At 37.8% G+C, this 27,124-nt stretch overlaps 1 protein-coding gene across 1 annotated transcript in view; it reads left to right on the top strand.

Moving 5' to 3' along the window:
* LOC141351186 (adenylate cyclase type 9-like) overlaps positions 1-27,124 on the top strand; it is an 84,252-nt gene that overhangs the window by 40,017 nt on the left and 17,111 nt on the right. The window contains exons 2-5 of the mRNA XM_073857746.1: positions 20,879-21,048; positions 21,920-22,012; positions 26,282-26,508; positions 26,828-26,930. Of these exons, the coding sequence (XP_073713847.1) occupies positions 20,879-21,048; positions 21,920-22,012; positions 26,282-26,508; positions 26,828-26,930 (593 nt within the window). The remainder of the gene's footprint in view (positions 1-20,878; positions 21,049-21,919; positions 22,013-26,281; positions 26,509-26,827; positions 26,931-27,124) is intronic.

Genomic DNA, 27,124 nt, shown 5'->3' on the forward strand with positions numbered 1-27,124 from the left:
TTATATCTTTCCCGAAGTGTGTATGCGCTCAGACTGCGTCCTCTTGTGCATTCGCAAATCCATCACCTCTCGCGCGCTCTCTGGGAGGTGGCACTTTGGTCCGCAACGCTCCGCTGAACGCGCGCGCGTCTCCACAAACGGTCGCAGCCGAAATATACCCGCATACATTCAATGCATTGTTTAGTGTTGCTGCAGAAGGGTACACGTGTCAAAGCAGTAGTGTTTAAGTGCCAGCAGAACGCGATTCACATTTTAAACACAATCGCTTGAAATGCATATAACTTTACAAACATAAACAGGATTATTACCTAGTGGTCTGACTTTAGGCTGTTTTCACATATGTTGGTGCGCACCGTGGTGCGGCCTCGGAGCGCACCAAAATACATTGTATCATTTTTCAGTTAGTGCGGTCCGTGTTCACATATACATATTTTTTACTTTACTTGAAATGCCGCACCGTACACCACGTGACAACGGTCAGCGCTGTCATTGGTCTCTGACAGCTCTTACCGTCTCATGACCACCCCCACGTTTCCACGACAACCAGCCTGACAGAGAGAGCGCAGCTATCAAGATGTGGAGATAAACGATGCACGTCTTTGCGAAGTTTCTTTGCTTTAACGCGAAATTGCGTAGCTGTTCTATTAAAACCTTTCTCACGGAGCCGTTTGCTAAAAAGCCTGTAATGTCACTATTTGTGTGTGGAGGACAGCTATGCATTTATAAAATCATCAGCTCAAACGTAAAGGAGACAGCGAATCTCTCTGCAACGGACCAGATTGGCTTGTTTGTTGTTAACCCACAATATAACACCCGGGTCACATCACAACGTAAGCCCAGTGGCTCAAACATGTGGAGAACTTCCTGTATTTGGTTCGGTCCGAGGTCCGGCAGTGTTCACACCACAGGTGGGTCGCCCCAGAGTTCGGCAACAGCCGCTCCGAGACCACCTGTTTAGAGCGGTCTCGGAGCGGCCGTTTAGTGCGCACCCGAGTGCGGCTGTTGTGTTCACACTGACCCAAACGCACCGTACTCGGAGCGACACGTCATTTGGGCCGACCTAAACAGTGTATATGTGAAAACACCCTTAAACAGATGACTGAGCGCGCAGCTCTCTGCACGGAGAGCGGCGCCACGATCCAGCTGATATTTTAAACGTGAGGGATAGTTTCCGCTCGCTTGAAAAGCATAAAACTGAACAAATACATGAGGATTTCTACTTTGTGTGCGAGGCGCAGCTGCTTATGACGCGTCGGATTAATGACTCAAAACGAAATAACAGAAATGCGGCACACTAATCGATCTCCCTCGATTATCTTGTTTTTGCAATCGAAATGTGCAAAAATCGAAATTGAAATCGAAAAACGATTAATTGCACAGCCCTAACTTGAGCATCTTGTGTTAGAAGTAATGGACTGTCTGCAAATTTTAGCACCTCTGATGGCATGACAGCTGAACGCTGGTGTTAAAGACTGAGTGCATTTAACTCAAATCAGTTTTCTGTCAGGGTTTATCTTATGTATCAAGTATTGAACAAAATGTAAAAAATAGTTTTTTTGATAACAGAATGGAGTCAAGTTGAAGGGAAGGTATTGAGGAGTAATGGGAATTTTGTGATGTCAGCCATAAATTTTTTTGATTTAGTTTGTGTGGCATTGCATTCACAGTTAGCACAGTTATGAGTTTATATAGCTCATTAATGTGAGGTTTGCACAGTATCTGAACTAAATAAACCATGCGAAATTTGAGCCTGATCTCACAAGAATTCGTACAAATTTTACACTGTAGTAAAGTAAAAGTTGGATCAACTTAAAAAAATATTTCAATTGTTAACACATAAAATTGCTAAACATTGTAAAAATAAAGTTGAAATACCTTAAGTTATTTCAACTTTATTTTTATAATTTATAGCAACTACTCATTAGTTAAGAAAGTTGAAATTAATTGTGAATTCAAGTTAGGCTGGGGTTGTTGTTTTGCAATTTTTTATGATAATTGTACATTTTTATACGATTCAGTTTGTACGAATTATGGGTCAGTGACAAAAACGGTTTGGCAAGATGAGAAATTCAAAAATATTTTTAAAAACTTGTTTTAAAAGCATGCATAGTGTTAATAATAATGTTAATTTTATGCAATAAAAAATTAATTTGCACCATTTTTATGAAACTTAAGACTAAATGGACCTGAAAATGTCAAATGCTGTAACTGCCATTTGCGCCAAAGAAATATTCAATATTTTATCCACCTTGATGGCATGTAAGCATAATCATAAAAAATATTTTAAAATATCAATTTATTGGTTATTTCTAAATGTACATTTCAATGCGTTTTTGTAATATGTGTCCCGACATATGCTGGAAACAGTTTTCTAAATAATCTTTGACAAATTATGTAAAAATGTACACTGTAAAAATACTTTGCTGCCTTAAAATTTTTTGTTAGATCAACTCAGATTTACAAGTCATGTCAACAGAGATACTGAGAAAAGTCAACTTAATTTTATAAGTTATAACAACTCACGTGTAGTTATAACAACTTATCTAAAATACTTGAAAAATCTTATATGATCACCAGTATGGTTTCAGAGAGAATATGTCTACAGAAATGGCTCTTTTGCAGTTTGTTGACAAAATTACAAAAAATCTGTATCTGAAAAATAATTCTATTGGTATATTTTTAGACTTAAAATCGTAATAAATCATAATATTCTTTTAGCAAAATTAGAAAATTATGGTATTAAAAATACAGTTTTAACTTTGGTACAAAACTATTTGGAAGAGAGAGAGCAATTTGTTTATGTTAATAATCTCAGCTCAAGTAGGGGAAAACTTTTATGTGGGGTACCGCAGGGGTCCATTTTGGGACCTCTATTATTCCTAATTTATATCAATGACTTAGGAGTTGTCTGTAAAAATGTTATGCCACTTATGTTTGCATATGTTTATGTTTACATTTCTTCTATTATCTCATTCTAACATTGATGCATTGATAAGAGAAGCAAATGAAGAATTACAAAATATTTCTAAATGGTTTAAAGTTAATCAACTCTCTCTTAATATACAAAAAACAAAGGAGATTATCAAGCTATAGAGGTATCAATTGATGGTTTAAAAATTAGCCAAGTGAATCAAATAAAATTTCTAGGTGTTATTGTTGATCAAAAGCTAACCTGGAAATATCATATTCAATATGTTTGCAGAAAAATAATGAAATCTGTTGGTATATTGAGTAGAATTTGCTCTTAAATTGATATTTCATGTATGAAAACATTATACTACTGTTTAATGTATCCTCATATTTTGTATTGTAATATTGTTTGGGGTGCAACATGCCAAACATATTTAAATAAGATTTTATTAATACAAAAGAAATTCCTAAGAATAATGAGTAACTCAAATAGATTGTCATCATCTGCTCCGCTTTTCATAAAATATAATATCTTGACAATATTTAATGTTAACATCTATTGCATAAACATCTTTATGTATAAGTATGTGAATATGGCAAAAATTATGCCCAGAGCTTTTAAAAACTTTTTCATGTATTCTTCGGATGTTCATGCCTACTCCACAAGGCGCTGCAAAGATTTTTATCTTCCTTTTTGTAGAACTACAGCTAAATCTACACTAAAATACAGAGGGCCTTACCTCTGGAATCATTTAGATTCTGCATTAAAGACTAAAATCACTTTAACCTCTTTTAAAAGAGAATTGAAAAAATGTTAATATACAAATAAGTTTATTTTGTAAATTTGTTATATTAAAATGATTTATGTATTGATTATATTGTCTTATTTGATCATGTAATATTATGTTTCATTTAATGAGATTTCGGGGAGGTGGTTTTCTAAGACCTTAGGGTCTTCTCACTCTCTCCCGCACAGTATTTTTTATTTTTTTTGCTTTTTTCTGTTGTTTCCTTTTATGAATTTATTAAAGTTGTATTTTAAATGTGCAAATAAACAAATCAAATCAAATCTCTGGTCAAGATAAATAACAGTAAGTTGAAATGACTTGTAAATCAGAGTTGATTCAACAACAAAAAATTAAGGCAGCAAAATATTTTTTACAGTGTATGTAAAAAAATCATATTACACTAAACTAGATGATTATATTTTATTCCACATTATGAAATATATTTATATTTTCATTAAAAAAATACTAGTTACACCAATTGACACAGACCGGTTACACCACATTGACATTTTTGCAATTATCCCCCAATTATTCTGTCAAAATGAAAGATTTGGCCCTCAAAAAAGAGAATTTATGCAAGTAACCTGCAAATGTATTTTGAAATTTTAACCCTTTTACATTCAATTGAACCATACTAATGTGAATTAGCCAACTCATACAACTCATACACTGTATGAACTGAAAGCTGCTCTACTTTAAAAACTTACTTTAATTGGTAACACCTAAAAAGTTATAAACATACATTTTCTTACTTTAAGTAAATTTTTTTGTTGAAAATGTTTAAGTAAGTATTTCATGTTATTTTTCATTTTTCTCAAAGACAATTAAAGTTTATAGACGGTTTCATCGGACCCACGTGATGCACGTCTGGATTCGAACTTTACTTCCGGTTTCGTTTTTTTAATGGTCTGACTAGTTGCTAAACTGATCCCTTGAACAAATGCCTCGTCGAAAACAACAAATGTTTTGGTTTCCTATGTAATCTATGTGTATTTTTTGCTTGTTATATAAATAAACTACGTTTAAAGTACTTTGTGGTTATTTATTATTAATGGAGTTTACCGGAAGTTACGTGCGGACCGCGACAGCCGCTTGTTTATGTTGTTACTGCTGAAGCCATCTATAAAACTTTTTTAATTTTTTTTAGGTTTTTTTAGGTGTTACCCATTGAAGTAAATTTTGAAAGTAGAGCAGCTTTCATTTCTTACAGTGTGTGAGTTGGCTAATTAGTATTAATTCGTACCAAGTGAATCGTACCAAAATGTACGATTATTATTAAAAAAAATAAACAAAACTCCAGCCCAACTTGAATTCACAATTCATTTGTATTTTCTTGAATTACCTTAAGTTATTTCAACCTAATTTTTTTATTTATTTATAGCGCTCCTCAAGAAAGTTAAAATTAATTGCAATTTTAAATTGATAAAACACCGTTGCTCTTATATTTCGTATTTGTTTTCATTTATTTTGTAACGTTGATTGCTGTCTTTTACCTCCCTGGATTAAACGCTACTGGTGAACAGACAAATAGTTTGTTCCTGTAAACCTTCACATTGTTCCTGGTTATAAATGGAAATTCAACAAATGGAAGCAGTAAGTGCCACCTGTGTCCCAAGTCTGTTGCTTTCGTTTGCTTCATTTATTCCTACAAACTCTGGCAAAATGTCAGTTTTATTGAAGAGATGAATCACGAAACAGTCACGTTTAATGATCAAAGATGACCGGCGACAGCAGGATGTGATTCAGAAACATGCTCATTGCTTATTCATCCAGAGCTGTGTGTTTAATAAAACGATTCTTATCAAAAACAACTCTGATGGGAAATAAAAATACAGAGATATAGAGAATATTTTTATTGTAAAAGACTTTACCCAGCAATCAATTTTTTTGCATTTACAAGATGTCCAGTAGCCGTGCGAACACAGCCAAGACATCTTGGCTAAAACAAGGCAAAATATGGGCTGTCAGTGAAAATGTAATAATTGTCTAACCAGCCCCAAAATAATTAAATGTAATGAAATAAATAAATGAAAACCAACACTTTGTAATCACTGTCGACTTTATATCATACATCTTGCAAGTTTTTTTTGGCAAAAAACTAATTGAAGTTTATTTTAGCTAGAAGCAAGTTACTCATAGTCGCACTTTATGGGGTCTGTAGTCAACCTAGATGATGAAATGACAGCTATTGCTTGCTGCGTACTAGGTAAAGAAATATATAATGTTATAATTTCCTCACCCTATTATTTCAAATCTGTAACCTTTTCTTGTGAGAAACTCAAAACGCTGATGATCTGAAATGAAATAAAATGAAATCATAGTGAGCAGGGGCTGTAATTCTCCAAACCAGCATCTTCTTAAAATAGCTCATATGACCTTTTGTGCTGTTGCCAAGTTGTATTCCAAGAGCTTGTACAATTCATTGTTCTCGGAAACTCTTGCCTTCTGGCATAGCTGTCAAATAAGATGTGTGTGCATTCAAATGTGACGCCATGAATGGTTACATGAAGAGACCGACGAAAAGTTTCATATTTTGCAGAGAGTAAAATTTCAGTCAGATAATGTCTGTTTATGACATTTGCTTTAAAATGTCATGTTGTGTTTTTCAAAAAAGTGATAAGGACAGATTTATCTTTTCTTTATTTTCTTTATTGGTAAAGTGTTCCTTTACTCTTTCCCCGCCAGCGTTTAAAAAAAGTTGCCAGCCAGAAAATGTTCTTTAAATAAATAAACATACAATATATAAAATAAAAAAACATACTCTTTGCTTTCAAACAAACACAACAACATTTCATCCAATCTTCATTTGTACTCCTTTGATCACTTCTCAAATATGGGTCGGTTCCTTCAGAGCGATGATCAAAACATAGATTTTTCCTGTTTTTGGATTTGTGGATGCTTCAGTGTTTAAGTTGTGTGAGAGCGCCACCTAGTGGATAATAGCAGAAATATGGATTGCCGTAAAAACATGTCAATTGCAGGGAAGCATTTTCTCTTAATTGACGAGATAACTCGTCAATGGCGGGTAAAGAGTTAAAACATGATTGCTACATTTTTTCCAGTTAAAGGAGCTGTATGTAACATTGTCTTCTAGTGGTTGAACTTGGTATTGCAGTTTAATTTCAAAATATTGGAGACGGTCTGCACAACTGATCATGGAAGGCACAAGTTTATCTGCTCATTTTTACACTTGCAGTATTTTTTGTTGTCTGCACACTACAAACCCGCTCGTGTGGATTTTTATAACTCACTCTGCGGCTCATTTTGAAGGTTGTGTCCACTGCATTCATGGGCCATTGGGATCTCCTTTAAAGGAATAGTCTACTCATTTTCAATATTAAAATATGTTATTACCTTAACTAAGAATTGTTGATACATCCCTCTTTCATCTGTGTGCGTGCACGTAAGCGCTGGAGCGCGCTGCGATGCTTCGATAGCATTTAGCTTAGCCCCATTCATTCAATGTTACCATTTAGAGATAAAGTTAGAAGTGATCAAACAAATCAACGTTTTTCCTATTTAAGACGAGTAGTTATATGAGCAAGTTTGGTGGTACAAAATAAAACGTAGCGCTTTTCTAAGCGGATTTAAAAGAGGAACTATAATTTATGGCGTAATAGCACTTTTGGGAGTACTTCGACTCGGCGCAGTAACACCCTCCCTCTCCCATTATGAGAGTGAGAAGGGGAGCAGACTTTTCAGGTGAGTCGAAGTACTCCCAAAAGTGCTATTACGCCATACAATATAGTTCCTCTTTTAAATCCGCTTAGAAAAGCGCTACGTTTTATTTTGTACCACCAAACTTGCTCGTATAACTACTCATCTTAAATAGGAAAAAGTTGATGTGTTTGGTCACTTTTAACTTTATCTCTAAATGGCAGCATTGAATGAATGGGGCTAAGCTAAATGCTATCGAATGCGCTCCAGCGCTTACGTGCACGCACACAGATGATAGAGGGATGTATCAACAATTCTTAGTTAAGGTAATAACATATTTTAAGATTGAAAATGAGTAGACTATTCCTTTGAGCAAACGTGATAACTGGCAACAGAGGTGTCGAAACACTTGTATAAATTAGCAGTGGGCAGGATCACATTAGCTAGGTTTCTATCACTGCCGATTTTATGCGCATTTTGAAGTATCGCAAAAGAAACGAGTGATGGAAATGCCAAATTTCGAATAAAATCCCTTAATTTGCAAAAAAAAATTTACGCTCGCTTGAGGTGGTTTTTGACTTATTCGAAAAAGACTAAATGCAAATAATGGGAGATGAAAATGCATTTGCTGAATAAGTTCTGACGTAGAGAATAATAAACCCACGTGAGTGATCTTCTAGCTGTATCAGCTGACGTTTTCTTTCCCATATATGGGGCTCGATGTCGTCGTAATGCCCTTCATGTTAGTGCCTGCATCAGAAAACTTGCATTTCTTCTTCTGTGCACAGCCTTCTGATTGACAATTACAAGCTGCACTAATAGTAAATTTATAACTTGTCGAATTGTAACTAAATGCAGTCCTGTCTCCTTTTTATATGCGTGCCTTGTTTTGTTTACTGCTGGTTACTACCAATACCACCATGACCATCATTCAATCACACAGACTTGATGGACAGACTTCACACAGACTTGGAATTGCACATAATTCACATTTCTTTGGGAATTTTAAAAAGTTTCGCTTTACGTTTGTATGGAAAACCCACTACAGACCAAAACGAAAACAGACATTTTGAACCAGAAGACACATTTCACAAAAATAATAACTGGCAACAGCCCTTTTTTCCAGATAAACAGATACGTGAATGGGGACTACAGTATATACAGAGTTACGTGATGTGACGTGACGTCATGCGTGAGGCGCTTGCCAACCTTTCTGTATGTGCCATCGATAAAACAACCTTGATAAAGGTGTTTTTAGCACAATTTGAGCTTAAGAAACCAAAGTTATTATAAAGTTGATGTCAGGTTTAACTGTTGGTCAGAAATATGTTGCTTAATTGTGATTTTCCCCCATTCAAGTACAATAGATAGGACATTAGTCTTGCATGACTAAACTAACTGGGGTTGTTGCGAACATGACCGCCCACTGGCGTGACTTTCCCAAAGGGAACTTTGCTCAAACTTGTACACCCTCAATGTTACCGATTAAAGTCAATGTTTCTGTGATTTTAATGGCACAGACGCATTGCAGAATCTTAAAAGGACAATAGCCAGGGCTTTCCAAAGTCACACTGTAGTGTAATGCAGTTGAGTTTTTACATTTGTTGTTCTGCTGGATTTAAAAGCAGGAACACTGCAAATTGGATGTCTTTAGGATGTAGGATGTCTTATGCATTCTCGTTCATCAGATATACATCTATAGATCAGAGCTTCCTCTCGTGCGAGCTGCAGCTTTTAAGGCATTGTGGGCACGGCAGGAAATGTCCTTAACAGTCATGATGGGACTCTTTGATAAAGAAGCAGTCTGAGCCACATGGCCTGGCGTGAGTCTGATATCAGCTGAATCTTATGAATCATAATCACGTTTCGTTCCTATTTGCAATGAGAATCCGGTACAAACAGAAATCCCCAGAGAACAGGATATCTACAGTACTACATGATAATGAAAACGTAAGGGTTTACATATTTAATATTGTTAAGCAAATGAGAGAGTGTTATACATTTTGGTTAAGGTGAATGGTGTAATGTTTGTCTCACATGCAATTGTCCAAGAACTTTTCTGGTTTCTGAATATTTAAGGGATAGTTCACCCCAAAAAAATAAATGCCTTTGTATTGCAGTTTTTATAGGTCACCTATTATGCAAAATTCAAATTTACACGGTTTGGACATAATGGCAGTGTGTGAACACTAGGGCTGTGACGGTGGCAGTATTTTACCACCGCGGAGGTAATGCACCAATTCATAGTGTGTTTGTGTGTGGGCGAGCACACATGCATTGATGCATATAGGCTTATATAAAATACATGAATGTATTTTAAAATAGAAAAATGTAAATGAGGATAAGATGTATGTTTCTTAACAAACGTGTGTGTTCACAGGCGATGTTCTTTTTTTTTCGCCGGTGGGTGCTCGTCACAAAGTCAAGCAATGCTTCGGTTACTTAGAACCAACAGATTCTCTGGAGAGTACAAGCTCTGTCAAAAAGAGGAAAGCGATGCGGCCACGTATTCCACGTGTTTTTTTTGCACTTGAAGCAAATGAGCATGTGCTTGGCCATTTCGGTGGGTGCTCGAGCCCAGCCCTGGAGCACCCACGGGATTGCCGCCCTTGTGCGTGCTGTAGCATTTTTATCCTCAAAACACCTCAAAAGTACCAATCCTTTTGGGGTTTTTAATCCTTTTAGCCGCGCTGAAAACACGTTCTGATGGTCCACTGGTAGGGCAGATTGATACTTTTTCGCAACCTTTAGTGACAAAGAGAGATTATCTTACCTCATTGTTCCGCCCCCAAGCAGCAGGTCTCCCCTTGCAAATAGCACATTAACTCTGGGTCTGCTGGCCATTTGCGTTCACACAAACTTGAAGAAATATTTCTGGGCGAGATTGTACTTTATATTTTTCATTTTTTGTGATGTGCACAGAAACGCAGGTCCCACTTCACCACTGCGGGTCGCACTTCACCACCGCGGTTGTGCAGTAATTATCACAACCGTCACAGCCCTAGTGAACACAACCACCTTATGTTGAAAAAATCGACACGCTACTTGTTTTTTAATCCCCATTAAACCAAAGCAGTCTTATTAGACATGCCGTTTTAATTCTCCTATCAATGTGAGGTCACATTGATAAAGCCCTGCCCACTTACAGTGCAATATTAAGGGGCGTCGCAATCGAAGGGGCGGGGGCGTACGCGTCATGATGAAAATTAAAATATTTTTATTTAAAACACTCAAATAAAACTTAATTTTGAAGAAACTATGACAGACATGAACACATACTAGATTATTAATGAATTAAATGTTTTTACCTCTAATGGGAATAGCTGTGTGATGAAGTGAAACTAAAGGGTTAATAAACACGAACTAAAGCAGATGTTGTAGAATGTCTGGCGAACGATGAAAGATAGCGCAAAAATTGTAACAACTAATTATTTCCCACTATTAATGACATTATCTTAAAGAAGTGTAACTACTGTAGCATGTAAATAATGCACATAAATAACGTGAGCAAGAGTGCTCAACAGTTATATCTAATCAACAGACACGTTAAACCTAGCTAGCAGGTTGCTCAAACAACAAAATCACCAGCTAACTTACTGAACTATAGATGAATACAATAACAGGCTTAAATAAACCCAAAACATAAGTCCAATTACAGTTCTCACAGACACGTGTTTTATCAACTGGCTATCCTCCAGACATGACGGACCACGTCTTTATTTCATTTCGGCCGCGTGGCACGCGTTCACGCTCACGGTGTGAAGCACGTCCGGGCTATTCTCCAAAATGTTTTATTAACTGGCTAGTTATCCTCCAGACAGTAACGGTCCAGACCACGTCTTTCTCATTTCGGCCGTGTGGTGTGCGTGCCCGCTTGCAGTGTGAAGAGTGTCCGCGCTATTCTCCGAGATGGCCATGATGGCCTTTTGTGCAGCCAAAATTTTTTTTGGACGACCTAGTTAAGGCGGTAGGGTTTCCCAGCTTAGGCGGGCCGCCCGAACTGCAAAGTGGTGCGGGAAACCCTGGTGGGGTATTTTGAACTGAAACTTCACAGACACATTCTTGGCACACCTGAGACTTATATTACATCTTGTTAAAAGGCCATAATAGGTGCCCTTTAATATCTGATTTGTAGCAAGATGTTGATGTTTATCATATTGTTGTTCAAGTTGCATTTGCAATATTTGTCAAAATAAGGTCTGCTTATAGACTCGTATTCAGTTCATTTGCTAGTTTCTTGAATTGAGTCTGCTGTTGGCTCTGGGTTCGGGATGCGCATGATGATGTCTATAGAGACGACTCATTTGTCATCTCAGCACTGACGTTTTTAATCATAGGAGGTGAGACTTCATTGTGTGTTCATTAGGTGAATCTGATTATTCTGCATATTTACTCTCATTGAGTCTTTCTTCTTTTGTACTGATGTTGTGAATCTAACCTAATCTAATCTAAAAATATATTTGTGTCATACACTTCATAAAATGCTGGGTAATTTTAAACCAATAGTTGGGGCAAATATAGACTTTTGTTAGGTTAATATAGTTGATTTTGTCCCTTTTTGATCCAACTATGGTTTAAAAATAACTTCAAATCAAAAGACTATACAAAATAAGAGGTTGGGAAGCTAAAAATGGTTTTTCTATGAACCTTTATAGCACATTTTTTAAGAGCGTAAGGTCATAGCTGATTCGGCACCAAATGTTTTATTACGTTTTTGTAACCGAGCCAATTATCTGCAGAGGAAGAGATAAGAGATAAAAATCCCCATTGAAGATCGATGGCAGCAGTGAAAACTGGATAAATGGACTGTGAGAGGCTAAGAGTGTTTTATAGCCACAATAAGACAACTGAAAGTCTTCACTAAAATACTGACAGGTCTTCATAGATAGCGCCGGCTGACAGCAGAGGAACTAAAAATGTCTGGGCCAATGTCACCGTTCGGAGCAAGCGACTGTGTTTCTGTCTTCACGAACATAACTCACCTGTCAGTGAAAAGCGACCCGGTCAAGAGAGATACGCTCGCTGCTGTGAAAAACTCACTGTAGATGTCCATATGGAGCCCTGTTTAAAACTTCATGCATGTTTAATGAGGCTCAAAAAAACACTGATTTCATTTTGGCCACTTTGCCTGAGCAATGACCTTGAGACAGTGTGATGACATTCATTAGATTAATAAAAACAAAGCAGGATGGTTTTCCTGTGCACACATTAACCCTGAAGCAATAAATGTATTTCATAACAAGACTGGTACAAAGAAATGGTAGCAAGGGTCCAAAATAGGCTACTTTGAAATCACCCAATAAATTAAAGAATATTGTTCTTTAGAAAGTTAATTTTTCAATTTATTATCATCAATGTTCACTTTAGGTAATTAGACATGCATGCACATTTTTTTATTCCTGTACTAAAGACTAAAATCTTGGCTTCTAGCAGAAACCCAGGCCCATAGTAAATGTCTCACTGTTTAGACAGAGGTTCAACTTCATCCAGGTAGCTGCCCCAAAGGTAAACAAACACCAGAGAGGATCAACTTTGTTCTGTTATGAGTACAAACATCAATAATCCACCGACTATATGTTTACCTTTTCTTCCTGTTGGGTGCACACAGGTGGACTGTTCGACCGATTGACATTCATTTTGTCCCTCTGAGCTCATTGATGGCTCAATATTGGCTTAAATATCATCACAGATTGTTTTCAATGACTTGACTTGCATACAATGATCCTGCTTAAAATACTAATAGCCATGGACAGCAGTTGACATTTAACACCTAACCAGTGTTAATGGCAGTACACTTTCAGAAAAGGTGGTACCTTGCTGTCACTGGGGGAGTATGCTTTAAAGTCTCTCTGTAGTCAAGAAGTGTATCATTTAATACTTATCTTCGAGCACCATAATATCATATACATAGAATGTAAAAAATATAGACGTAGTGTCCGTGACGTCACCCATAGGTTTGTGAAGAGCTTTTTTGAAGCCAGTAGTTGGCCTGCCGTCGCCATCTTGGCATCGCGTCACCACGCATCACTCGCGGATAACCAAAAATGGGTAAAAAACCGGGATGTGGGTGAAGCTAAAGTGGGTGGTTGTTGAAACCACGCCCACCTAGCTTGGCTCTAGCATAGAGACAGAGCGCAGTTATGCAAATTTGAAAACCACGCCCACCGGGGGGGAAGCGATCCAACCGTCTCCATTGACTTTGTATTGCGAGAAGCCGCCTCCTTGTCATTTCTGGGTTATAACAAAAAACTAAATAATGCCTAAAAGCTGCTGTGTGACAATATGTACAGCTAACAAGCCAAAGAACCCAGAAATACGTTTTTATAAGCTGTCGAGCCGTAAAACCCAGTCTTTAAGGAGAATAAAGTGGATCGCCGACTACGTTTCCCCCTAGTGGACGCAGTTTTACTAATAGAAGTACTATGAAAAGTTGCCTGTATCCATTTTTGTGTCTTTAAACGCTCGTTTTTTGGGGTCTACAGCTTATAAAAAATTATTTACAGATTAAACTTAAAAACAGAACAATACCTAAAAGCTGCTGTGTGACAAAGTGTACATCTAACAATCCAAAAAAAACCAAATACGTTTTTATAAGCTTTAGACTTCAAAAAACGAGCGTTTAAAGGCTGGGTTTTACGGCTCGACAGCTTATAAAAACGTATTTCTGGGTTCTTTGACTTGTTAGCTGTACATATTGTCACACAGCAGCTTTTAGGTATTATTCAGTTTTTTGTTATAACCCAGAAATGACAAGGAGGCGTCCTCTCGCAATACAAAGTCAATGGTTGGATTGCTTTCCCCCCGGTGGGCGTGGTTTTCAGGTTATGACGCGCTGCGCTCTGTCTCTATAGACTGTAAAAAAATATGGACGTAGTGTCCGTGACGTCACCCATTGGTTTGTGAAGATCGTTTTTGAAGCTTAAATTAGGCATTGCCTGCAACCACCATCTTGGCCGCGCGTCACCGCGAATCACTCGCGGAAAACCGAAAATGGGTAAAGAGGCGGGACATGGGTGAAGCTGAGTTGGCTGGATGCTGAAACCACACCCGCCTAGCGCGAGTCTAGTGAAAGCAGGGACGGTGCAAGCGTCACTCCAGTGGCCACACCCTTAATTATGCAGAAGTTTAAGGCTTAATATAATTTAAACGGCTGAGTTACAAAAAAAATTCACCCCCCTCACAGTTGTCATGAAGAGCAAAATTAGCTATATAGACCAAAAAGTCTTTTTGTACCAGGCTGTAAACATATTATTTTTTACTGTAAAGTTGGGCATTTTTAACATGGGAGTCTATGGGAATTGACTCTCTTTTGGAGCCAGCCCCAAGCGGCCAGTCGATGAATTGCAGTTTAAGTCACTTCCGTATTGGCTTCATTAGAGAGATCGGAAGGTTGTCCCTCGGGCTCTAGTGACAGTGGTAGTTCCAGGAGGTGCAATGATATTTTAAGCAGAGCCCAAAAAAAATAGTCCCTTTAGTAACTTTATATAGCAGGGTACTATTTTCAGGCACTGCGTAATGTCATTGCACCTCCTTCAGCTATATGTTACTGCAGCAAAGTCCTTGATTTTTACGCCGGAATGAGAGTATAGTTCCTAACCATATCTGCCTAGAAAATCTTTAAATTAGTACACGATGTAACTACAGAAGAGTCAAGTTTTAAATTGGAAAAATATCCAAACTCTTTGGTTATTTTTTTAGCGCAATGCTAATGGTCTAATCAGATTCAATAGATTATGCTAAGCTATGGTAAAAGTGGTACCTGAGATCGGCTGAATCATGGAAAATGAGGATATTTAAAAAAAAAAAAGTGGAGTGCCCCTTTAAGAGCATACAGTAAGATGCACTGGTTCTTACCTAAATGTTTTTGGCTATTTGCTGACAATCTCAGAGTATCTTTTCTTTTTTTTTCATTTATAGGTTAGCGAAACAGTAAGGTTTGCTAATGTGTTCATGTGTCACTAAAGTGCTCAAGATGACCTCAGTGTGTCTTCCTGTAATCTCTCACAGTGACACAATGTTGAAGACACTGTCAGGTATATGAATGAATGAATGACAAGGTCAGGGCTGTCGTCATGGGGACTGCAGCACACACACACACACACACACACACACACACACACACACACACACACACACACACACACACACACACACACACACACACACACTCTTATAGACAAGCGCACACACACTCACAAATCTTGAATGAGAAACTGAAATATCAAGAAAGATTTTAGTTCCTCTCCCATTTGTGCATTTGACAGATGCTTACACTGCATTTATGGTACACATTTATGTTAGTCTACTGTATGCACATTTTATGAAATAAAGAATAGATGGCATTATTAAATTTTTTTCTATTTCATTATTTTCTGTTTATTCTTAGGTCTATACTGTCTGTACTAGCATGTTTTTACTGTAAAGATGTTTTGCAGCAGTGCACAATTGAAAAAAGCGCTATAGAAATAAACTGGATTTAAATGTAATGGGTGTCCTCTGGAATGACCAAGATATTGTTGCTCTACTTTCTTGAAGCAAAGTATAATTTCTTGAATTTCTTATGAGGACTTGGCATTGTATGTAGCAAACCTTTTTTCTTACCTTTTACAGCCTAAATAACTTGTTCTTATACAAAGAACCTTCTTTAAATCTTTAAAAAGTTCTTTATGGAACCATGCAGCCAAAAAAAGGGGTTCTTCTACGGGATGCATCTTGAAGCACCTTTAATTTTTTAAAGGTTCATGTGTACATTTTAGGAGGATATCTTGACAGAAATGCAATATAATATACAGAACTATATTATCAGTAGTGTATAAAGACCTTATATGATGAACTGTAGTGTTTTTATTACCTTAAAATGAGCCGTTTTATCACCTTACATGGAAGTCACCTTTTTGCGCTGCCATGTTTGTAAAGTAGCTCTAAAAAACAAACGTTTCTACAGAACGCGGCTACCGTAGATTCTCTATGCGTTTCAATATGGAGGGGTGAGCGGTGGACTGAGCTGCTTGTTTAGCTGCTTGGCGCTTAAAATCTACACGGTGGACCTTTAAGGGCTCATTATACTTCTACGTAGGGCCTAAGCCATAGCCTTGACCCCATAGGCTACGCATCAGTTTTTATTCATACTTCTGGTATGTCAACGTGCAATTACTAGTAGACAGTATCCACATATGTAACAGCCGAAGAAGAAGAAACTTGCCCAGTAAACCCACAAATTTAGATGAAGCTTGTGCATGTTATTTGAGAAGACTAGCAGTGATGGAGGTAAATATTTAAGGACAAAATCTCAACTTGGGCCATCTTTGTTTTTCCTATTGTAAGCAGAAATCCGTATGAGGAAATGTGACACAGATATTTTTAACCTGACGGGAGGCGTTCTAGCAGACCAATCACAGCGCTTGCGGTCTGCGTAGCATTGACACGCTGTTACATTTTGGCAGAGGTGCACGTCAGGCTACGTCGTAGAGTTTGGGTCTCTGCGTAGGCTATGACGTGATTACAGGTCAATCGATGCAGAAGTATAAAGCCTGCTGTAATGCTGCGTTCAGACCAATGAATGGCGCGAATTGAGCGTTGCAGCGGGAAACGCGCAAGGTAAAAAATTTGGAGCTTGCTCTAGTAGTGACGTGATTGCAGTAAGCGAGCGGAGTTGCAGAAGCCCCTCCCATGACACGAATTTTCACGCGCGAATGAAGCAAGTAAACTCAAAATGTTCGGCAAACTAGACGTGGTAGACGTGAATTTGACACCTGTGAACCCACAGTAAAAGCAAAACATGCAACTGTTACTTTTAATCTGTTGCATTTTGATTTGTTTGTTTTATTATTATTTTTATGGCTGTCAAAAGATTATTCGTGATAAATCGCATACATAATAAAAGTTTGGTTTTGCATAATATATGTCTGTGCACTGTATAATTATTATGTATATATAAACACATACACGCATGTATGTAGGCTATTTAAGAATGATTTACATGTATATTTATATATATTTACATTTTGATATATTTATATGTAAATTAAAATATATATATTTTTTATTATATTTGTGTATTTATATTAGGGCTGGGCATAGATTAATCTAGATTAATCTCATACAAAATAAAAGTAATTTTTTGCATAATATATGAGTTTGTGCTCATATTATGTATATTATGTATATTTCAACACATAACACATACATACACATACATTTAAAGGGGACAGAGAATGAAAAACCATTTTTACCTTGTCTTTGTTGAATAATGGTAGTCTACCCACATTCACAAACATACAAAAAGTGCTAAACATGCTAAACATCTCAGTCTCATAGAAATTCCTCTTTTAGAAATGTCAGCCAGAAAACAGCCCAATCTGAAAAACTGATGCTTATGACATCACAAGCATCTAACTGCCCTTCCACTTTAAAATAATTGGCTACATTTTTTGAGTGGCAGCAAAGTCAGCCAATCAGTAATGAGATTGCAAGTTAAGCCAGTAGGGGGAGCCAAATAGGTGCAAAACCACTTGTTTAAAATCCCCCACCCTAACAGCGCATTCACACGGGGCGTAAGCGTTAACGCTTAACGGAAGGCTTGTCTGAAGCGTGGCCAATAGCCAATCACAGTGGCCGCTACACATGCTCCGTTCTTCCATAAACGTAATTGGCTGGCTCTGTCTAGGTAATTTGCATAAGGCGATCTGATTGGCTGACGCACGCGTTGCCGCATGAAAAGTTGAGAAATGTTCAACTTCTGCCGCGAGCAACAGCACTGACGCGGCGCTGACGGATCCACAATTCAGTTCGGCAACGCATGACGTCACCCATTAAAAGTGAATAGGAAGCGTTAAACCTGACGCCCCGTGTGAATGCGCCGTAATAGAGCTTTCTTAGAGAGGTTTTTTAGGAAGCTTCTAAGGCATTACAGACCCAAACAAAAAAAAATGTGTCTACATGTCACATCACAGAACAAGGATAAATACTCCGTTCAATCATTCTATGTCACCTTTAAGAAATGTTTTATTATATCGTTTTTTTATTTATATATAATATAGAATATATATATATATATATATATACAGTTGTGTTCAAAATTATTCAACCCCCAATGCTGTTAAGGGTTTTAGGGAATTTAGTGTACATTTGTAATTGTATTCAGAATGAAATCCTACAATGACTTCTTAAAGAACCATATGCAACTAAAATGACATCAATTGGTTTTGTAATATAGTAGTAAATGTTTCTTTTGTGAATTCTTCATTGACACAATTATTCAACCCCTTAAAGAACTACCACTCTGAAGAACAGAGGTTCATTGAAGTGTTTTCAATCAGGTATTGAAAACACCTATGGATGTCAGGGAACAGCAATAAAGCCTAATAAGCACCAATTAGGCAGCTTTAAAATGACTGTGATACTCAACTCCTTCTAAACATTTACTGGTGTGGTTACAAACATGGTGAAGTCAAAAGAATGGTCCAGGAAGACAAGAGAAGAGGTGAGTAATCTTCACAGGAAGGGCAATGGCTATAAGAAGATTGCAAAGATGTTAAACATACCAAGAGACACCATAGGAAGCATTATTCGCAAATTCAAGGCAAAGGGCACTGTTGAAACGCTTCCTGGTCGTGGCAGAAAAAAGATGCTAACTGCGACTGCTGTGCGCTATCTGAAGCGTAGAGTGGAAAAAAGTCCCCGTGTGACTGCTGAGGAACTGAGAAAAGATTTGTCAGATGTGGGTACTGAAGTTTCTGCTCAGACAATACGGCGCACCCTGCGTACTGAAGGCCTCCATGCCAGAACTCCCAGGCGCACCCCCTTGCTGTCTCCAAAGAATAAGAAGAGTCGACTGCAGTATGCCAAAAGTCATGTGGACAAACCACAGAAGTTTTGGGATAGTGTTCTGTGGAAAATTAGAACTGTTTGGGCCCATGGATCAACGCTATGTTTGGAGGAGGAAAAACAAGGCCTATGAAGAAAAGAACACCTTGCCTACTGTGAAGCATGGTGGGGGGTCAATCATGCTTTGGGGCTGTTTTGCTTCTGCAGGTACAGGGAAACTTCAGCGTGTGCAAGGTACCATGAATTCTCTTCAGTATCAGGAGATATTGGATGACAATGTGTTGCAGTCCGTCACAAACCTGAGGCTTGGGAGACGTTGGACCTTTCAACAGGACAATGATCCCAAGCATACCTCCAAATCCACTAGAGCATGGTTGCAGAAAAAAGGCTGGAACATTTTGAAGTGGCCATCGCAGTCACCAGACTTAAATCCGATTGAGAACCTCTGGTGGGACTTAAAGAAAGCAGTTGCAGTGCGCACGCCTAAGAATGTGACTGAACTGGAGGCTTTTGCCCATGATGAATGGGCGAAGATACCCGTAGATCGCTGCAAGACACTTGTGTCAAGCTATGCTTCACGTTTAAAAGCTGTTTTAACTGTAAAAGGATGTTGTACTAAGTACTAAGATTGAATGTCACCTGGGGGTTGAATAAAACTGAAAATGATGAGAGCACAGAAAAGACATTTGTGGTTATTTCATTATAAATGTTATGTTATATTTGTCTTACCTACACATGCCTCTTTGATGTAATTGTAAGCAGGATGACTGAATGATCAAAATCAATGTCAAACCGGCCAAAACAATCAATTTCAGTTGGGGTTGAATAATTTTGAACACAACTGTATATATATATATATATATATATATATATATATATAATTACACACAGCACAAACTCATATGTTATGCAAAAAAACTTTTATTTTGTATGAGATTAATCTAGATTAATCTATGCCCAGCACTAATTAATATATAATAATTACCAACAAAACACACACAAATATATAATGCAAACACTAACTTTTATTATGTTTGCAAATAATTGTGATGAATTATTTTACATATTTGTTATGACTTTCATTTAATATTGACTCTTATTAAAATCGTTTTCTATAAGGGCCATGTTTGTGAAATCAAGGCTACAGTCTCACAATGATAAGATCAGGAGCATTAAAGTCTGATTTCAATAATTGATCTTACTCAGTCAATATTAAAGATATCAAGGTTATATTTGCACAGAATGTTTTTTATATTATTTCTGATGTTTTTAGTAAATCACAAAAAATTGCTGCCTCGCATTTTGCAAAAATGACCACTCTGATATAATATTAATCTACTAATGTAATATTCAGTTAAACCTCCTGAGGTTGACAAGTGAAGGTTTTGGACGTCTTTCATCTGTCATTTGTTGAATATGAAATCTGAATCTGCAGATTTTGTCTCAAACAAAATACATCATGCACCTGGCTTCGAACACAAACACATTACCTAACTGTGACTTCCTGTCTTGTCACACACCATGTCTTAGCTCGGAGTTGATTGATGAATCCATTTGAAGGTTGTCAGCACGGGTCAATGCACAATCAACCAAACTAATATGGACAAACAGTGCTGGGACTTGATGTGTTATGTGTGTGTGTGTGTGTGTGTGTGTGTGTGTGTGTGTGTGTGTGTGTGTGTGTGTACTCTCTGCAGGTCTTAAGACGTATCTGATCTCAGGTAGGAAAGTAAAGCACATCCAGTGGAGCTGCTCTCAGTCCGGCTTAGCGGGAACAGAGCTTACAAAATCTATAAGCATCGCATCCTGCGCTCACACCTCGGACCTCACGGCATCGGCTTGTCCTCTGACACCGGACAGAGTTAAGGTCAGTCCTTAACAAGTGCCTAAAATGTTTGTCGTTATCAAATCAATATATCATATGTGATGCTTTGTATGTCAATGCATTATCTGTTTTCTTATGTATTCCAAACGGCATTAGAACATTTACTGATAAAGAGAGCGAGATGATGCATTAGGTGAAATATTGCCATGTTTGGTGAGAGGCTGTGAGTGACCATAATGAACACATCAATAAAAGAGCGCCAGCCAGGGGAGCATCGCTGGTAGATCTGTCAGATTATAATGCGCCCGTGTGACGCATCCGACTCTCCTTTATACATTTGATCGATCGATCAGATGCACCGTGCATTCAGCGCAGCAACCTTTTCAAAGGATGCCACATTACCCAGCAGTCCTTGCTCATCATTGCACTTAATGCTGATGGGACCTTGGGCTGCAAACAATGGGAGAAAATGTGAAAAGGGAGGGCGGGCGAAGCGCGAGGCTTTTTCCTGTGCTGACAGTAGAGAGAAACGCATGCAGCCTGACATAAATATTCATATCCGAGGCTGCCGTTTAATCTGCTGAATATTCAAATGTCATCCTTACGCCCCAGTTATGGGTGCTAATGACAATTTTAGTGTTGTTTGTACAGCAAGAAACATTTATTGTGTGTTACATACAAAAGTTTGACACATAACTCGAGCCGAAACATTTGTGCTACTGACATAAACTAAAACAGATTTACAATGAATGAGTGATCTGTTTTGTGATGTTGGGTTATTGATGACCCCCAAAACACCCATAGCAACCCCCTGTAAGTGATAAGTCTCTGATGTGTCCATGAAATCTTGAAATTTGTGTGTCTCTTCATTTTCAGTAATTCATTTCTTGTCTTTCCTGTTTGCGTCCATCAGTCCGTCTGTCCCTCCTGTAGCGGGTTGGCTTCAGAAGATGGACTGCTTCTTAACAGCTGCACAGATCCGGATCACAAGTCCATCAACAGCAAGGTGCATCTCTTAAATCTGCTGTAAATGAATGAAAATGATATGCAAAAAGATTTTTATTTAAATACATTTGTGCAAAGGTAGAAAAAATGCTGGTTTAGTGCAAATTAATGTGTTTGTTGGGGGGCGATGGCACGGGTCACCCATGACAAAAACGGAATGTGCGACCAGGTTTTGATCTACTGATGGATCTACTCAGCCTTGCATGAAGTCGAACACATCTTAACACGTCTCACAAAGAACCACGACAAGGCGCGGGGTCATTAGACAGCCCAAAGATGAGAGATAGAGAGAACGGGAGAACCTAATTAATACCAAAAACAATCCAATAAAAGTCAATGTCATTAAAGGCAAGTATTTGCGCGAGTGCCCTGCACGTGAGCGAATTAGCATAAAGTTATCGTTATAATGTGAACATGAATATAGTTATCATTTTAATGTGAACGGCTCTTTACTGTGCGTTCACACCAGACGCAGAAGAGGCGGCAAAAATGCATTATTTGCGCATAGTTGGACGCTTGAACATTTTGAGTGTACTTTCTTCATTCGCCCGTGAAATTGTAGTCATGATGATTGTCCTCCATTGTTGTTTTGTTTTTCTGCCTCCGCTCGCTTCCTGTAATCACGTCACTGTCAGAGCAAGCTCCTGATTGGTTAACCTTCCGTGCATTCTGCGCTATTTGCGTTTACCGTGTCGCAGATTGCCTATTTGCGTCTTTGCATTGACTTAAAGGGGACAGAGAATGAAAAACCATTTTTACCTTGTCTTTGTTGAATAATGGTAGTCTACCCACATTCACAAACATACAAAAAGTGCTAAACATGCTAAACATCTCAGTCTCATAGAAATTCCTCTTTTAGAAATGTCAGCCAGAAAACTGCCCAATCTGAAAAACTGATGCTTATGACATCACAGGCATCTAACTGCCCCTTCACTTTAAAATAATTGGCTACATTTTTTGAGTGGCAGCAAAGTCAGCCAATCAGTAATGAGATTGCAAGTTAAGCCAGTAGGGGGAGCCAAATAGGTGCAAAACAACTTGTTTAAAATCCCCCACCCTAATAGAGCTATGTGAGAGAGGTTTTAAGGAAGCTTCTAAGGCATTACAGACCCAAACAAAAACATTTTTGTCTACATGTCACATCACAGAACAAGGATAAATACTCCACTCAATCATTCTATGTCACCTTTAACATGTCAATTCTCGCTTGCCACCTCTTTCGCATCTGGTGTGAACGCACCATTAGACATTAGATGCCCTGGCCAGTGAAACTGGATAGAAGACGAGAAACAAGGATACAAGTATGTATAAGACACTCATCTCATTACAATATGCTAACTGGATAACACTGGATATAACTTTCTGTATATATAGTTTAATAAAATCATGCATGTTACCTACAACAAATCAATAACAACCTAACTATAGTGATTCTATATCTAGGATCCACAGGGAATCTCTATGGCTGTTTTAAAAGACATGTATATTTCGCTTATATGTTGTAGGTTACCTTTTGTTGTAATTGTATCTTTTGGTTTATCTTAAGGCTCACATTAGTCATTCTTTGGTTCACAACTTCCTATTCTGAAAGTTTCATCAATTGTACATAATGATATGCGCAATAAATGCATAGGAAGTTAAGTTTTTTTTATATAATCAAAGTATTTGTCAGTAATACATATGTATTAAAGGGGCGGTGAATTTGTTGATTTTATTGTTTTATACTGTTGTCTGATGTCTACTTATGATGTTCGCATGGTTTTTACATTCAAAAACATCAAAAGCAATAAGTAAAATGCTATTTTGTAACATGGATTAGTGGCTGTCTTGAGAAATGGTTCGTTTGAAGGGGCGGGCCGCATTGAAGACCTGAACGTAAACACCCACTGCTATGATTGGACAGCTTCGTTCCCCATCATTACATGTAGGGAAATGTTTTAAAAACATTAATGTGATAAAAATAGCCGAACACAAATATGTTTGAGACACAAAAGATTCTGGGTGCTAAACATGATACACATAAATGACAATACGTATATTAAAGTAGAAACAAAACTCGACGTGACTAAATTACGTATAAAACACAGTAAGCGTGCATCCGAATCTAAACTGCGGCTAATAAATCCTTATCAATAACTTTGTATATTTCTATTGTGCTTGTGAGGTTGCTTTTACATTCACGTAATGTTAAATACCACAGTTATATGATAATAAATAAGCTTTGTTGAGTGTTTGACCTTTCAAACGCAACTTGCCTAAATTACGTATACAACACAGTAAACGGGCATCAGAATCTAAACTGCGGTTGATAAATCCTTCCTTATAACTAACTTTGTATATTTCTACCTTTAAATTACAGTCGTATTGTTAAGTGTTGTACCTTTATTAATCGTTTAATGTTTTTAGTAAATTAAAACAGTCAAACAAACGTGTTTAGACACGGATGTTACAACAGGACATATCAAGCAATCTCTTTTAACAAAGCAATAGTGAAACGCAGTAACTTAAATAAAGTAAAATGTCTTACTGTGAATTATACTGCTGTGTCATTGTTGTCAGATCCAATATAAGTGGTGCTTCTGAGTCTCTCTGCAAATCCAGCATCGACTTCTTTACAAATGAATCCATGTCCACAACGTTAACAAACGCTCCCCACACGAGCTGGAACTTCTTCAAAAGCAAACTTTATCCAAGCATATTGCTAATGTTAAGTTCCAAGCCTCCGAATTGAAGTATTTAGCTTCTGTGTTGTTCCCACGCGGTTCTTCCACAACCGAAAATGCGTTTCCATGGTATCATAACAGATCACCGCGTCAAAATAAAAGTCTCTCAGAAAAAATGTATTTAAAAGTCATTTTAGTTACATTTGTCAATCTTTAAAGACATGTTTACTCGTTAAGACACACGTGTGTCACGCGAAGCTGTGGGCGGGGCTACAAAAGTAGACTTGTCCTTTTGGTTATGGGGAGGTGTTTCAATTCTACTTTGACGTCATAGATTTCCGAATTTTTCACTGGAGTGTTTAGCTGGCTTGGTGCCAAAAACGGTTATATTTCAGTAGCACGGACGTTTTCAGTTCTGAAACTTGCAGGATGTTAAGTTAAGTATGATGACCTCTTATATAACAAATGATCAAGTTAAAATTGAGTTTTTGATTCACCGCTCCTTTAATTTGGTTGATTTAAGGTGTGCCCCTAAATGTTCTGCTTGCGCTCCTAAAATTTTCAGTAACGCGGCATTCAGACAGACAGCCAGCATTTAATACAAGAGATTATTATACATTATTTTGAGATTCAAAACATTTACATGTGCATTTATGTTCATGAATCTGGCTGATAACCTGTTGGGTTGTAATTTTAACCTACGCTGGGTTGTTTTAACCCCTTGTTGGTTCAAATAGAAAAATTTGATCCAACGTCAGGTTGAAATTAACCCAGCATTTTTTCGAGTGTACATTTTATCAAAACACCATCTGTATGCCATACTATTAAGTACACAAAATTACAATATAATGAATGACTTTGGGACGGTTTCCCGGACAGGGCTTATCCTAGTCCCACAATAAAATGCATGTTTGAGATCATTTAAAAACATCTTGTACTGACATATCTTAACATATATCTGTGGCATTGTTTTTTCTCAAGATGCACACTTAAATGTCCTAATATAACTAAGGCCTAGTCCTGGATCTAAACCCTGTCCTGAAAACCACTATATTTTTATAGCGATTTTTACAATACAGATTGTTTCAACTTAAAGGTGCAGTGTGTACATTTTAGCGGCATCTAGTGGTGAGGTTGCAAATTGCAACGAACTGCTTAGTCCACTGCCCAACCCTCGCTTTTGAAATGCATAAAGAAGCTACGATAGCCACCACCGGACAAACATTTCATCGTCGGAGACAACTTAGTAAAAAGGTTTGTCTGTTAAGGGCTTCTGTAGAAACATGGCGGCACAAAATGGCGGCTTCCATGTAAGGGGACCCTCTGTGTATGTAGATAAAACGTCTCATTCTAAGGTTATAAAAACATAACGGTTCATTTTAAAAGGTCTTTATACACCCCTGATAATATAGTTTTGTATATTATTTTGCATTTGTTTCAAGAGATCCATTCAAGAGATTACACACTGCACCTTTAAATAAAAATAACAATAAACTTCATCAAATATAAGACAATGTGAACAAATATATACTGTATTTAAATGCCCCCATATTAACAACACGTGCTGCAGTTCTTTCCTGCTTTAAATCTTCCATCTGAATCTATAGGGACCTTCAGGCAAAAACCCGAAAACCCTTAATGGGCTGTTGAGTCCGCAGCCCCTGGCCCACAGTCAGACGTCCCTGTGCGAGATGCTACAGGAAAAGGAAAAGAAATGGGGAGCCGGCATCGGCAGCATGGGAACGATGGATCATTCCGCCCTCATCCCGCTGCGCTCCAAAAACTTCCGTGAGAGGAGCGACGCTCACTTTGTGGATGTGATAAAGGAGGACAGGTTAGAAATATCAGCAGTATAGGTTGTATAAGGACGAGGCCCGCTGGGACAGAAATGTCAGATAAGATGGAATGTTATTGTTTAAAGTCCGCGCGAGGAGGCGGATCTGTTCCCACTGGGGCGTTTGATGTACTGTACTGTACCTTTCTATGATGCACACAGGGCAATCCATTTTCATCCTCTTTCTCTTTAAAGGGTCAGAGGTGAATTCACTAAATAGACAATGTGTGTTTGTTATTGAACCTGTGTGCTGTTTACTAACCACCCGCCCTGGTAAATCACTGCCATTCACTCGTCTCCTTGTTTTTTGACTTTGCAGTCTGATGAAAGATTACTTTTTCAAACCACCCATCAACAAGTTAAGCCACACTTTCATCGATAAGTCCTTGGAGTCGGCTTATAGGACCAGTTACCAGGAGGAGGTGAGTTAACTTTGTTTCATTACTCGTCTGGTCAGCACTTATAATGCTAATAAGTGATTTTTACAGGTTGTGTGATTTGTACATAAACACTGCTGATGTAGAGGACTTACATTGACAGGGCCAGATGAGGACAGATGTGTTGTGTTGTCTGTGTTGCCCTCTAGTGGTTTTATTTTGAGGTGCATACATGCAAA

Source organism: Misgurnus anguillicaudatus, chromosome 19 (genome assembly GCF_027580225.2).
Source record: "Misgurnus anguillicaudatus chromosome 19, ASM2758022v2, whole genome shotgun sequence".
NCBI classification, from domain to species: Eukaryota; Metazoa; Chordata; class Actinopteri; order Cypriniformes; family Cobitidae; genus Misgurnus; species Misgurnus anguillicaudatus.